The sequence below is a fragment of the Oryza brachyantha genome, chromosome 1 (genome assembly GCF_000231095.2).
Source record: "Oryza brachyantha chromosome 1, ObraRS2, whole genome shotgun sequence".
Classification (NCBI taxonomy): domain Eukaryota; kingdom Viridiplantae; phylum Streptophyta; class Magnoliopsida; order Poales; family Poaceae; genus Oryza; species Oryza brachyantha.
The window spans coordinates 31,340,850-31,355,626 of NC_023163.2; the positions used below are offsets into that span (position 1 = coordinate 31,340,850).

General features: G+C 40.8%; 2 protein-coding genes across 2 annotated transcripts; both read left to right on the forward strand.

Annotated features, from left to right (window-relative positions):
• The first annotated feature begins 2,549 nt into the window (after nt 1-2,549).
• On the forward strand, nt 2,550-8,687 carry LOC102714340 (protein DEK). Its single transcript, XM_006646565.3, has 11 exons — nt 2,550-2,911; nt 3,175-3,208; nt 4,471-4,550; nt 4,629-4,688; nt 4,791-4,901; nt 4,984-5,061; nt 5,159-5,230; nt 6,642-7,140; nt 7,809-7,906; nt 7,994-8,024; nt 8,147-8,687. Exons 1-11 carry the CDS (start codon nt 2,591-2,593, stop codon nt 8,317-8,319), a joined length of 1,557 nt encoding a protein of 518 aa, XP_006646628.2. The 5' UTR covers nt 2,550-2,590; the 3' UTR covers nt 8,320-8,687.
• A 1,280-nt stretch (nt 8,688-9,967) lies between these two features.
• LOC121056739 (omega-hydroxypalmitate O-feruloyl transferase-like) lies at nt 9,968-12,464 on the forward strand. Its single transcript, XM_040530031.1, has 3 exons — nt 9,968-10,105; nt 10,208-10,639; nt 11,290-12,464. The coding sequence occupies exons 1-3, from the start codon at nt 10,103-10,105 to the stop codon at nt 12,166-12,168; spliced, it is 1,314 nt and encodes a 437-aa protein (XP_040385965.1). The 5' UTR covers nt 9,968-10,102; the 3' UTR covers nt 12,169-12,464.
• The last annotated feature ends 2,313 nt before the right edge of the window (nt 12,465-14,777 follow it).

A 14,777-nucleotide genomic window follows, 5' to 3' on the forward strand; every position in this document is an offset into this window, starting at 1 on the left:
AGTGCTAGTATATAATGCTGTGATGTTTTGTACTAGTGAGTTAAACGAGTCATTCGTGAGCTTAAAAGTTCAGTTCAATTTGACTCATTATGACCAAGAGTCACGAGTTTTGAGTTTTGTTCTCCTCACCACCCTTATCAACACGCGTAAAAGCAAAATATCCCAAGAAAACGAAATAGGCCCCACGGTGCCTAAACCCTCAAAAGCCCAATGAGCAAACGAAAACAAAATAAATCGATAGGGTATAAACTTCAAGACCAAAATTTGAATTCCAAAACCTAAATTTACAGTTACTGTTGATATTTTCTCACCGTATTTTGTTTTGCCAGATTTGTTTATAAATCACCAACAACGCATATATTCTATAACATTTAATAAACGAATTTACATAAGTTTTTTAACAGCTAAAAGACGAGGGGCTCCATCGTTTCGCAGTCACATCTGCTTATAAGCCAAAATTTGGATTTTTAAACTTAACTTTAGGCTCGTGTTTTTTTAATAACTTTCGCTTTTGAATCGATATGGACACGCATATAAAAGTTTGTCTATAAATTATTTTTAATTTGCAAAAAGACTTTTTCGCCTTTTCTTCTTAAATAGCAAAACGATGGGATATGCTTTTGAGCAGGGGTTGGAAAATCAGAGGAGGCCCAACAGAAAAAAGAAAAAAAAAAGACACGAAAACAGGTGGCGCGCGCGGGCTGTGGGGGAAAATTTTCGGCTGCGCGGTCGGCGGCGGATCAACGGGCGTCGGCGGGCGGAAGGAAGGAAGGAAGGCGCGGCCGCTCCAAAATTTGGGTGGCCAACCAAAAATTTTGAACCGTCGCTCCCGGCCGCGCCCGTGTGGGTGTGGGTGTGGGTTGGTCGCGTCGGACGCCATTTTTCGCCCTGCCGCGCGCGAAAGCGGTTCCCGTGGTCCCGTGCTGCCGCCGCTGTTTACCATCGTGCCCCCTCGCTATGCTTGGCATCTGAACCGAAAATGGATGGATGCTCATCTGATCGCAGTGGTCTCTTTCATTCCGTGAGAGATTCGAACAACCAAATGGGCTAGTACCTGGGTAAGTGCTGGGCTCCTATATTACTCCTACGTTCCACGAACCGTTAAATAAAATATTTTTTATAAAACTTTTCTATATAGAAAATCAACATCTCGCATCTATAGACTAAAATTTTTAATTTCATACTAGTTAATTTAATTGTTTATACTATTAATTAACTATTAAAATATCAGATAATCTTTTATTTTTATTAACCAAAAAAACATAACCAATATCATCTAAAATGAGACATCTTGTTAATAAAAGATAAATTAAATATACATGGAACATCAGGAGAAAATGAGAAAACAATTTAGAGAAAGAGGCATGAAGATTTTGAAGCTTGATCTTATTTTACATTTTCTCCAAAATTTCTACTAGACTTTCAATTCAAAGGTCTCGCCTTTTTTTTACAAAAGGAACACAAGGGAAATTCTTTTAAATGGTTTATATTTTACAAAACTTGTTAAGAAAAACCTTTGCCCCAATGAAGTGTTATAGCTACATATTTTTGAGGTTTCGCATGCTGATATAACTGAAAAAAGTCAAAAAGTTTAGCTGCAAAACTACCATATATGTTTTAAAATGTAAGAATTTCTATGATGTTTACCAGTTAATAAGGTTTAATTGGAATATTGTCTTTTAGTTACTTAAATTGTCGAGATTCCCATTCAAACACTTGATTGCTTTTATAATAATTAGTGAAAAATCATAGAAATTAACAAAAAAAATATAATCCTAGAGATATTTCAAAACACAATAACTAATAAGACAAGTACCAAGGGTGTGTTCATCTGCACAGTTTTTCAAACTTATACCCTTTATCTTTTGCGCAATTGCGCATGATGCTTCTTAGATTCTTAAACGACATGTTTTTGTTAAAAGTGTATATATAATTTGCTTAATAAATTAGACCAATCATTTTAAAGTTTTTTATAGTTAATACTTAATTAATAATATGATAATAAGTCACTTTATTTTATATGCCGAAGAAAATAACTCCCAACCATCGCTCTTGAACACCCAAATATCACAATGTTTATGAATTATATAGGAATTTGCCGCTCTTAGAATTAACATTTTTTTTATTTCGCTATCTTATAGTTAAGAGGATGATTGTTTGGGTGTTTCATATAAAACGACATATTTGAAAACGAAAAATAATATATATATATATATATATATATTCTTAGCGATCTAAAATCCACGCTTAAAGATAAACATCGGTTAAAAAACTCTAAAATCAAATCTAAATTTAAGATTGAAAATTTAACTTATAAGGATTAAAAAATTGAGGGTATATCATGGTAACATGATCGAAACAATCCTAAAGGGCAAAATGGTCAAACACCAAGACGGAATGGGAACGTGCCGAGCGCGCGCACGAACCAAACCCAACCCAACCCATTCCGACCGAGCGATGTCTTGTAATCTCATCCCACCCATTAATACCGTGCGCCGCCGAAAAATTTCACGCGCACCCCCACCCCCTCCCCCCTCTCCGCTTCCCCCGCTCCGCCTCCCAAAAAATTTCCCCTAAAACCCTAGTTCCCATGGCCTCCGACGCCAAGCCCGGCTCCCCCCCGCCGCCCGCGGATCCCCCCGCCGCCGCCGCCAAGGACGAGGAGAAGGAGGACGCCGGGCCCAAGGAGGAGGAGGGGGAGGGGGAGGGGGAGGGGGAGGAGGAGGAGCCAGAGCCGGAGCCCGGGCGGAAGCGGGGGCGGCGGAAGAGGAAGGGGGAGGCGGAGGCGGGCAAGCCCGCGCCCGCGACCCCCGCCGTCGAGCGGCCCTCCAGGGAGAGGAAGACGGTCGAGCGCTACTCCGAGCTCGCCCCACGCGTCACCCCCGCCAAGAAGTCCCCCGCCATCCTCCAGGTCTGCTCTCGCCTCTCGCTCGCCTTTGCCGTAACCTGATCTGTTCTTCCGGGATGGCGTTGCCTCCGTGGGCGGTGCTGCTTGTGCCGTCGCAAAGCTTGAGAGTATGGCGCTAGAAATGGCTGTTCCTTGTATGTTCGCCGGAGCTTCCCGGTGAAATTTTGTTTCTTTCTTCATATTCCTTTTGTTCATGCTCGAGGTTTGGGAGCTTGCTGCTTGTTCATTTGCTGATCTCTCTTTCGATGCTTTCTTGGCTGTTGCAGGGATCTGGATCGAAGCTGAAGGACATTCCCAATGGTAATTTCTTTTCCCCGTTCAAACTCCTGATTTGCTGTTGTCAGTAGCTTGTTTGGGCCGTTTCTTTTCTTTTCTTTTTCTTTTTTAAAAATGGTCACGAGCCACTTAGACTTGCCTAGACTGTTAGACTCACGATGGCTATGTTTGGTTGTGCCGGTGTTAAGTCTGAGAATATTGTTGTATTGGTATGAATGTTGTGTTGCTTTGTTGCTATACATGTTCTGTTGCTTGCTGAAAGTTTCATTAGCAAAAGCTGGATCTACCTGGTATTTTAATTTTAAAAGAAGCACCTGTGCGAGTTAATTTTGGTATGGATCTATGAAAGAAAAGAAAACCCATATTTTGCATTTTGCCGTGATGATACCATTCTCCTGTCTGTTTTCCTATTTTATCCTACCGTGTACATTTGATTTAAATGCTTGTTGTCAGATCATGTGCTTTTACCGAGTGCTTTCGATGCACTAAAATAGAAGCAGAAACGAGTGTGCCTAACAAGCCATCAGAGGAAACAAACATTTAGATGATCATGCGTTCTTATTTTTGAAAAATTATTTTAGTATATTAAAATAAAATGTAGACTGGCAGAATAAGAGAACACCTGAACTGTTCAAAGAATCCAGGGACTGCACAGTCACATGTAGCTTGTTGATGTGTTTGTTACCTTTATGTAGTTTGGTCTACACCTGCAATTTAGCTTATCTGACCAGATGACCTCAAGAATAAATCTGCATGGCTTATTCCATTTCACGTATCTGGTGCCTATGTTTTCTTGAAAATGCATGTTCCTGTATTGAAAACACCCCCCCCCCCCCTCCCTGATTCCTGAAATGTATAGACCATATGTTATATGTCCAAAATTTTAGATTTGTGTGCTGTTTAATATCACTTAATATATTCTCATCTTTTACATTCTTGAAGTTCCCCTATTTGTTTTCTGATGCTAGAAGCAATTTGCCATAGGTCCTATATATATGCACTGTAAGCTCCAAAAATACAATTAATGTAAAGAAGCAGCTGCTCAAATCTAAAAATGCATTTTTACGTAGTAACTTGCTTACACAGAAAGATCCTACAAACAACTTTGAAATCAAGATGAGCGTGTGCAGCACATTCTCGCAACTACCAACTCCTTGGATGGAGTAAATAGTATTGCACTACTGCTTTTGTTGCCTGCTAGAGTAGCTTATACTCTGGTGGGTACTAGCTGCATGCTACTCTATATTCTTTTTTTTATTTGTGTGTTTGCTTCTTTCTCTTATCAGTTCAATTCAAGCTGTCCAAAAGAAAGGTGGATGAGAATCTCCAAAGTCTTCATGTTTTAATGTATGGAAGGAAGTCAAATGTAAGGCTTCTGAATGCCTTGTCCAGCTTCAATTTAATTTGCTCATCTTCTTTGTTAACTGTGTTTAATTCTCTGCAGGTCCATTTCTTGAAGAGAAACATATCCCAATTTTCTGGTTTTGTTTGGACTGACAATCAGGTGTGTATTTGAGATGATGACATACTATCTGAAACAAGAAAAATATTTTTGTTTGTCTATGCTGAGCTGTTTATTTTTTGGTATGCCTGCCAACTTAACCAGGAAAAACAAAGGGCCAGGATAAAGGAAAAGCTTGACAAATTTAACAAGGAAAAGTTGCTGGATTTTTGTGAAATCCTTGATATCTATGTTTCCAGAGCAACCACAAAGAAGGTAAGTTGGTTGAGCTACATTTCCTTTTACGCTCCAAGTAATAGACCCTGTAGCAACAACAGTGTGTTCTGTTTTACTTCAGGAGGAAGTTTCTGCTAAACTGTTGGAATTTTTGGAGTCACCTTGCATCACTAGAGAGGTGGTTCTGACTGATGATAAGGTATGGATGAGGGTCAATTCTAAGTTTGCTCTTGTAGGTTTAGCACAACAATGTGCATCACAGGCTGAAGTATCTTTAATTTTCATTGCCCTGGCAGAAAGGGAAGAAACGTGGAAGGAGGTCTAAAGGAAACGGCCAGACAACTGCTGAAGGTGCTTCTGAAGTGAAGGTAACAACTTTTGGTGCCAAGTGACTTGAAAGTGTTATATTATTTTTCATCTACTATTTTATAAGAAAAAGGAGTCATATATTTCATGTAGTGCTTTCATCTACACCATGCGCTTGAGTGCTTTCTATTTTTGCTTTGCAAATAATTTGTCGTTATTGCCATGGATAATTGAGAAAATGCATGTGATTATTATCCTGTAACGGAAGTGCCAAAATAAGGAAAGTTGAACGCCTAAACTGAATGGCAATAGAAACTCTGGCGCATATGAAAAAATACATAAAACTGAAGGCTAAAAAAAAAGCCTAAAATCTAGGGCAGACTTTAGGTTTTCAGCTAGAGTCTTCTGAACGCACTCAACATGCATGGGATCTTAGCCTAATAGAATGCTCTTTAATGAGATTTAGCACCGCAAAGCTGAGCTGCCACTGAACTATTGTATAAAACGGTCGCACAAGTATGCAACCAGTCCAGTTCTGATGTTCATGGTGAAGGGCCATTGATGTTCTTTGGATCTGGGCCTGCAGACGCTGGAGATTATTTGCAGGATTTACACATCATTCTTTACTGGTGGAAAACAGTAGATCCTGGTGGGTTTTGTAAGGAACATGTAGGAGTTGAGAGAACGAGAGCTGTTCGAGAACAGTACTATGGTGGAGTTGTGATTTTGAATGATAGGGAGGTGTGTGTGCCAAAGGTGAGGTTTCCAGCAAACCTAGCTTCATCGCATGTGCAACATGGGGCTAGTGAGTCACCTTGGCTATGCATATCCATGTCATGGTTCGAATTTTCATTTTTATACATAGTAAAGCCGCCTGGTTCTGTGTGCAATTGCTTTGGTTGCATCCAATGTCTTGCGATGGTAATCCTCCTGACATAGGGTTTTCCTTTTTCCCGGTCAACTGCTGGTTCAGTCTGGTTTTTAATCTATGCTTCCAATAGGCTTTGATATTGTGGTGAATTTTTCTACCTGTTTTTAGGCAAAGTCTTAAATCACCTTGTTGATTGTTTTACACAATACTTAATACTTAAGAACGTTAATTTTGCTATGTTTATTAGCAGCTTTTGTTGTACTATAGCTGAGCACTTAATTTCTGCTTCCCTTTTCTTTTTGGGTCAGGTGTCTAATCTTCTGTGGTCTATATTCTTCATTTCCATCTTTCCATACTCCAACATTGTCTATGCCTTTCTAAACAAAGAAAATAAAAGGACTTACTAGGAAAAAAAAGGGTCACATGAAGTGGTGTCCTTAAATATAGGATGTATTGACTAGATGCTAGCTTTAGTTTTAAAATTTATCAATAGTAATATTTAATAATCAAGCAAAACTATTTAGCTTGCCTTTTGCAGCCATCCTCTTTACTGTTAGTGCTTAATCTGTACCAACTCCTGATGTTTGTGTATTTACAAACAGAAAAGGAGAAAGAGTCGAAAACAATCAGCTGAATCTGCTAAAGAGAATGATGATGAAGATGATGAGGGTCCTGCTGGTTCTGAGGATGTATCAATGGGCGAGGAAGATGATGAGGATTCTGAAGCAAAAGATAATGCTGGGAGTGATGAAGAACCTGATGAGCCTCCAGCCAAGAAAAAGCCAACAGATGATAAACAAACAAAGAAGGCAAAAGAAAATGATGCATCTGGCAAGAAGGCTTCTACAAAACCTGCAAAAGGTGTGACAAAGCCTTCTCAAGACACTGAAGATGAGCCAGAAGCTGAGTTAGAAAGTAAAAGAGCTGGGAAAAAGGTCTCAAAGAGTTCAAAGGAGAGTGATGTTACTGTAGATAAAGCCAGCAAGAAGGTTACTAAATCCAAAAAGGATGAAGGAAAAGAAGGCCAGAACAATAATTCTGGTGTATCTAACAATAAGGCACGGAAGAAGGATATTGCCAAGACAACCACTAAAAATAAAGGTAGAACCCAATAAAGTTCAACATTTCATTTTTAAATACGTTTCTAAAGCGCATTTAGATGACATCAGTTATTAATGTTTCTCCACCTTAATAATTCCTACCCCTTTTTATATTATTTATGATTATGAAAATTGGTGTCTATCATACTAAATACACATTCCTGTAGTTCTTTTCCAGCCAATTTCTGCTGGAAGGTTTATTTTGATTTTTCAGAATACATTTTATAAGATATGCTTGAAATAAACCACTATAACTGTTGGATCATGGGGGCTTGGATTTGTACAACTTAACTGCATGTGGCCTTGTTTGCATAGTGCTCCTCTGATAACAACCAAATCAAGTAGTTACACAAAAATCTCTAAAAAACAATATTGATATGCATCTACCATCTTGTGAATTTCAGGTCTAAAGTCTACACACCTAGAAACAAAATAAACAAATTCGGTCTGAAGTCCATGGCCAAATTTCTGTTTGTTCTGAGACTGGTAGATTGAATATAATATTGCATGCTATGGGGTGACCTGACATTGTAATGTACTACCTCTGTTTAAATAGCCATTTGGGGGTGACATGCAAGAGAGAGTCACTAGCATATGCTCATTTATGTTGTATACTTTTGCAACCATAGTCATCCATACTCAATATTCTTTCTCATCTCTTCTCTACAGGAAAGGGAAAAGGCAGTACAGAGGCTGGGGCTGCTCCAACCACTGAAGAGCTGCATGCTGTTGTTAGTGACATATTGAAGGAAGTGGACTTCAATACTGTAAGCGAGTGGTTATAATTTGAACTAGTTCAATTTTTTAAAATAAGCATTGTATGCTTACTATTGTTTGTTTCTATTATCTTGTAGGCAACATTGGCAGACATTCTTCGACAATTAGGTACTGTTTTGTTTCCTTTTTTTTTGGGCATATCCTTGATGTAGTTGAAAATAATGGCACATTAAACAGATATTCCTAACCCATGAATGCACTGATATATTTGGTTATTATTTCCACTGTAGGTACTCATTTTAAGATGGACCTCATGGATAGGAAATCAGAGGTGAAACACATCATCGAGGAAGTAATAAATAGTATGTCTGACGATGAGGAAGGTGAGGAAGAAAATGCTGAAGAAGATGCAGACAAAAATACTAAAGATGAAAATTCGAAGGAAGATGGTGATGAGAAGTGATTCAGCAGACCAGATGTGATGATCACTTATGTTAGTGTTATGGATTGCAGGACTTTCATGCCCAACACTACCGTTTGGGCAGTGTTCGGTCTGTACAATGAGGGCACCGCAACAACGAACTGGTGACCTGGGTAGTACAAGGTTGTTAACAATTTGATAGCCACACACACCTAGTTGTTGTGCTTGACTTTTGTAGTGACTTGTAGTCTAGTTGCTGGTCATGTACAATAGCTGTGCTGTTATAACTTTGCTTAGGTAGCTAGTCCCTGACTGTAATATGCAGAATAATTCTTTGCCTGTTCCTTCCATTTATCCATGTAAAACAGTGAATTTGGCATTTTTGGTTCGTGTGTCAACTCTTATCTGCCCACCGTGCCAGGAGGAGTCTTTCTTGAGGAAAAGATGCCTGTACTTCAGGAGAGGTACAGGTATCTTGTTCTGGGCTCTGGTGCAACACGGATGGGTTTTGCTGCAGTTAAGGTGGTGTTGGCTCTGGGGCAACACGGATGGGAAAGGTGTTGTTTAGATTGAGAAAATTTTTGGGAGAAAGTATCATGTTAAATGTTTGATCGGATGTCAGAATGAGTTTTTGGACATAAATGAAAAAACGAATTTTACGGCTAGCCTAGAAACCGTGACGAATCTTTTAAGTCTAATTAATTCATCATTAGCACATGTTGGTTACTGTAGCACTTATGGCTAATCATGGATTAATTAGGTTTAAAAGATTCATCTCAAGATTTTTCCGTAACTGTGTAATTAGTTTTTTGGTTCATCTATGTTTAATGCTTTATTTAGGTGTCAAAGATTCGATGCGATGTTTTTGGAAACTAAAAAATTTCGAAGTGATTTTGAATTTATCTAAATTGACCTGATGCAAGCTTAGGGTGTTGTACTGTACTGTTGTTCACTCTGTTTCGTGTAATGTATGTGACCCACAGTGTTAACCTGGCAAGGTAATTACAGCTTCCTTCATCTAGCATCGAGTAATGTGTGTGGTGTTGATGGTCAAGTACAGTCTGCTCTCTTTCCTAATCTTCGTGAATTATCCATGAATTGATTTCTTGTCTGATTAAATTGGAAATGTCGCTGCCCTTGCATCTAGAAGACTAGAATACATGTTAGGTGGTCTAACTCTAATCCATTCAATTTGCTCATGATGTGTAACCCATTCGGTTTGCCAAAGAATACGCTTCCAGAGTCCCTGGACAATCAATTGCAAATTGCAGCACAGAAAACACAGCAAAGCCCTGTCCTGAGTTCTTGTCGTCTCTGTTACTGTTACCTGTATTTTCGCTGCTGATTGTTTGTTTTTTTATATTTATAAATGAAAAATAATTTATAAATAAAAATTTTATATATGTATTCTTAGCAATCTAAAAGCTAAGACAAAAAAATAAATTTTGGTGAAAAGAACTATAGAATTAATTTCAAATTTAAGGTCAAAAATTTAAATTTGGCTCGTAAACGTAAGCAAAACGATTGTAACACGCAATCATCGGAAATACAATCAAACATTGCAGGAGGACTCGATTCCTACCCACCGGAACACCGGCGTGTTTGGGCTGAGGATCAGTGGCCTGGCCATGCAGCTAGCTCACTCCATCCAAATGTCCCAACCAACCCTAGCCTGCCTGCACACGCCGGCGATGACACCGGTAGGCTTGAAACTCTCTGCACCACCCTCTCCTATACATGCACCTGCCATCTCCATTGCCGACTCCTCCAAGATCACACCCAAGCTCCTCCTCCTCCAAGAACTCCAAGAACTCGAGCTCGAACAATGGTACGCAGTGCATGTGCATCGATCGATTGCTGATCGAGCTTTTTTTGCCACCATTTTTGGTGTTAGAGTGATGCATGGTGGTACTGGTGGTGGTGGATGCAGGGGCAAGAAGCCGCCGCCGTGGTGGAGCTGGGAGTGAAGCGAGGGGAGCCGTCGCTGGTGGCGCCGGCGGCGGAGACCAAGGCTGGGCTCTACTACCTCTCCAACCTCGACCAGAACATCGCCGTCATCGTGCAGACCGTCTACTGCTTCGCCGGCGGCGCCGCCGACGCCGCCGGCGATGCCCTGCGGGAGTCGCTGTCCAGGGTTCTGGTGCACTACTACCCTCTCGCCGGCCGCCTGGCGCTCAGCCGCGAGGGGAAGCTGATCGTGGACTGCACCGGCGAGGGCGCCGTGTTCGTCGACGCCGTCGCCGACTGCGCCATGGCGGACGTCGGCGACATCACCCGGCCGGACCCCGGCGTGCTCGGCGAGCTCGTGTACAGCGTCCCCGGCGCCAAGAACGTCCTCGAGATGCCTCTCCTTGCCGCCCAGGCACGTACACGCCACTAGTAGTGATTAGCCATTTAACTAACCATTTTGTCCTAATCACTCGTGCACTAATACCTACGTCAAAAGAATCGAATTAATCCTGATAACTGGATGAGCAGTTACACAAATAAAAGTTTTTCTTTTTGGACGGAGGAAATAAATATTTGATATTTAGAGTAAGTTTGAATCGAATTTCTAAAAAAAATATACTGATAGGTTAATGATATTATGACAATACTTAGTTTGATAAAAATATTTATTGTTTAGTATAAAATTTGATTAAAATTTTTAAATTTCAATAATCGATAATTTCTTAAATACTTAGTTTGAAGACAATGGATACACATACATTTTCCCAAAAAATAGTATCATAATATCATAAACATATTGGATTTTATAAATTTATTATAACACGAAACTAATCGTCGGGATTTTAGATATTGACCAAATCAAATATGTTTGATCGAAGAGAGTACTTTTTAATACAAATCCATGTATACTATTTTTTCGAACTAATTATTTGAAAAATTATAGAATTTTTTCTATAAATTTTTTCTGAAACATTATGGCAGCACTAATTACCTTTTTTTGTTCATAATCATCTACGGGTAACGAAAGTTAATTGCGTGTACTAATCAATGGTGATGGATTAGGTGACCAAGTTCAAGTGCGGCGGGTTCGTGCTGGGGCTTGCCATCAACCACTGCATGTTCGACGGCGTCGGCGCCATGCAGTTCGTCAACTCCTGGGGCGAGACGGCGAGGGGCGTGTCGCTCTCCGTCCCGCCGGCGCTCGACCGCGCCGTGCTCCGCGCGCGCGACCCGCCGCAGGTGGCGTTCCCGCACCACGAGTTCGCGCAGATCGACGACGGCGACGGCCGCGCGCCGGCGCAGGACGGCGCCGAGCCGCTCCTGCACAGGTCGTTCCGGTTCACGCCCGCATCCGTCGCCCGCGTCAAGGCGCTCGCCGCGGCCGGCGGCAGCGTCGGCGGCGGCGGGCGCGCGTGCACGACGTTCGAGGCGCTCGCCGGGTTCGTGTGGAGCGCGCGCACGGCGGCGCTGGGGATGGGGCCCGGGCGGCAGAGCAAGCTCCTGTTCGCCGTGGACGGGCGGCCGCGGTTCACGCCGCCGCTCCCCGCGGGGTACTTCGGCAACGCCATCGTGCTGACCAGCGCGGCGTGCGCGGCCGGGGAGCTGTCGCTGCCCCGCGCCGTGCGCCTGGTGCGCGGCGCCGCGGAGGCCGTCACGGACGCGTACATGCGGTCGGCGGTGGACTACTTCGAGGCGACGCGGGCGCGGCCGTCGCTGGCGTCCACGCTGCTGATCACGGCGTGGTCGCGGCTGCCGTTCCGCGCCGCCGACTTCGGCTGGGGCCCGCCCGCGGCGTACGGCCCCGCCGCGCTGCCGGAGAGGGAGGTGGCGCTGTTCCTCTCGTGCGCCGAGGAGGGCGGCGGCGTGCGCGTGCTGCTCGGGCTGCCGGCGCGGGCCATGGCCGAGTTCGAGCGGCTCGTGGAGGAGGTGATCGCCTCCTGATCAATCCACCGTGGTCAAACCCTTATCAAAGCGAGCGTTATCGTTGACTTATTTATACGTCATGGCTCTTAATTAATTACTAATAATTTATTGAGCATCAAGAAAGTCAGTGGAAGTGTCAAGCCACTTTGCTGCAGCTGATGATGCCTCTACATTCTGCAACAAGTTTGAAGATGTCATTTTGAATGAGAATTGTTGTGTGAGGAGTAACCAAATGAGCACTTGCCATTGTTTTCTCACGAATTTTGAAGTCATGAAATAGCACTAATTATAGTGACCAGTCAACCCTAGACTTATGTTGTTAAAAGAATGATGTGCAAACAAGGGATTAGATAACTCATATATGAAGCTATTTAATGCCACTTTCCGAATAATTCATGAATTAACTCTAAATTAGTTTCAAAACACAATTTTTATTGTAGTTGATAACTAGCAAGAAAACGATTAAATACGCACACACATCTACTCCCTCCGTTTCACAATGTAAGATATTTCAGCCTTTATTAGATTCATATGATGCTAATAAATCTAGACATTACAATATAAAACAGAGGCAGTACGAGAGATTAGCTATCATGCTAACCATACAACCAACTCTAGTGGGTGGATTACTCTAACAACACACTAAAGCATCTCCAAAAGATTAGCTATCATGCTATTTTAGCTAGTGCAATAAAAAAAAAAAACTCTATGGGAATCTCCATTTGGATCGGATAAGTATTCTACTAGTAGTGAAATGAGCTGGCTAGCTAAACTAGCTGGCCATCCTGCATCTCCACTCACCTGTCACTTGGATCACTAAAAATTGAACCATTGATAGCAGGATTTGCGTGGTTTCTTGGATGTATAAGAGATATGTCTAGTCAATTTTTTTGGGCTAGCTAGCCAAAAGACTATTTGACTAATTAGATTTAACTTACTTCTTTGAGATGCTCTAACCATGCTTCTCCATAATACATAGTATAAAATATCTTCCATTGTAAAGCTAATTAATCAACTTTTTAATGATAAAAATAAAATATTCTCCATTGTATATCTAATTAATCGTCACTACTATAATCTTTATATTTTAATTCTTTTTTAAATTAATGTGATAATGAATTCGTACTACCTCTGGAAAGAGACATAAGTAGTACTGTATATTTAACACAGTAGAATTTGTACCTCACCTTCATCCGACCATCATCAATTGCATATCCTGATAATCTTTTTATTAGGGATTTCTAACTAAGGAAAAAATAAAAATAAAACTATTTCCTCTTACATTCCTAATAAATTCCTACTTTTAAATAGTACCTCAATCATGCTTTCTATGCCTACCCCCACGCCACTTGTCAGATGTCACGATTACAAATGAATCGTTCTATTCTTCTTCTCCAAGGGCGGCGTGCGTGCGCGGCTTCACGCGGCCGTGTCAACTGCACGAGCACGAATATGCAATCGCACCAAAAACTTCAAACCATGCTTAGCTATGCATCCATGACTTCTCTTTCTCTCGTCCGTTCCCATCTTTTCATTTCTAATCATGCTTATAAACCAAAATTTAAAATTTAATTTTAAATTTAGAATTAACTTTTCGGGGTGTTGTTTATTTTTTAGACTTTACTTTTAGATTACTAAGAAATACACATATAAATTTTATTTATAGATTATTTTTATTTGCAAATCATTTCTGAATTTTTTTAATGTAAAAAGCCAAACGGTGATCCTCCTCCTTCTTCTTCCTCTTCTTTCTTTTTTAATCTTTATCCTGATGTGATGATTCATTTGGTTCTAGGTTACTCTTGGCTGCAAATCAAGAAGAGGACAAAGATGCAGGAGAAAAATTAAAATGAGATAGAGAATGAGAGAAAAAGACTACCACCTCGACGAGTATCTCAGGTCTCAGCCAATTGTTTATGGATTAGTTTGATCGAATCGCTTTTAGTTTTTTCTGGTAGATTGCTGGGATGACACGAAGTTTGCTGTATTTGACTTTTGCATCAACCTTAGAATGATTTTGTTGAACACCCTATCTTTTCGTTTAAGCTTATAAGCCAAAATTTAAAATTTTAATATTAAATTTAGAGTTATTTTGTATTATTATTATAGCTTATTGTTGACCTTATATATAAGTTTTATTTATAAATTAATTTTTATTTGTGATAATGGAGGCGAAAAAAGATATATGCAGCGGTTGTGTGAAGTGAACATAGCTTAAGAGCAGGTATAATAGCAGACTATAAACCAGTTATAAGTATGTTTTAAAGTGATAAGAGAGAAGAGAGAAGGACAACGAGCTATAGATTTATAGCAAGCTGCAACACAGTCCCTAAGACACGCGTGTGTATGACAGGTGGGACCGAATATTAGCTGTGTAGTATATAACTATTGTATAAATTGGTTATTAAGTTGGTTATAAATAATTTGTAGCTAGCAGTTGACTATACTATTGCACTTGCTCTAACGTTAGATTAAGTGAAACTTGTTCATCAGTCTTAAGCTAGCTATAGGCTTGATACGAGCGCTCGTATTTTACAAATAGATTGGCAGCAACAATGTATTTTTTTTCAGTGGTAGACATCTTAGTGACTGTGATGTGCCAGATTGCCAGCAACAATGAAAATTAT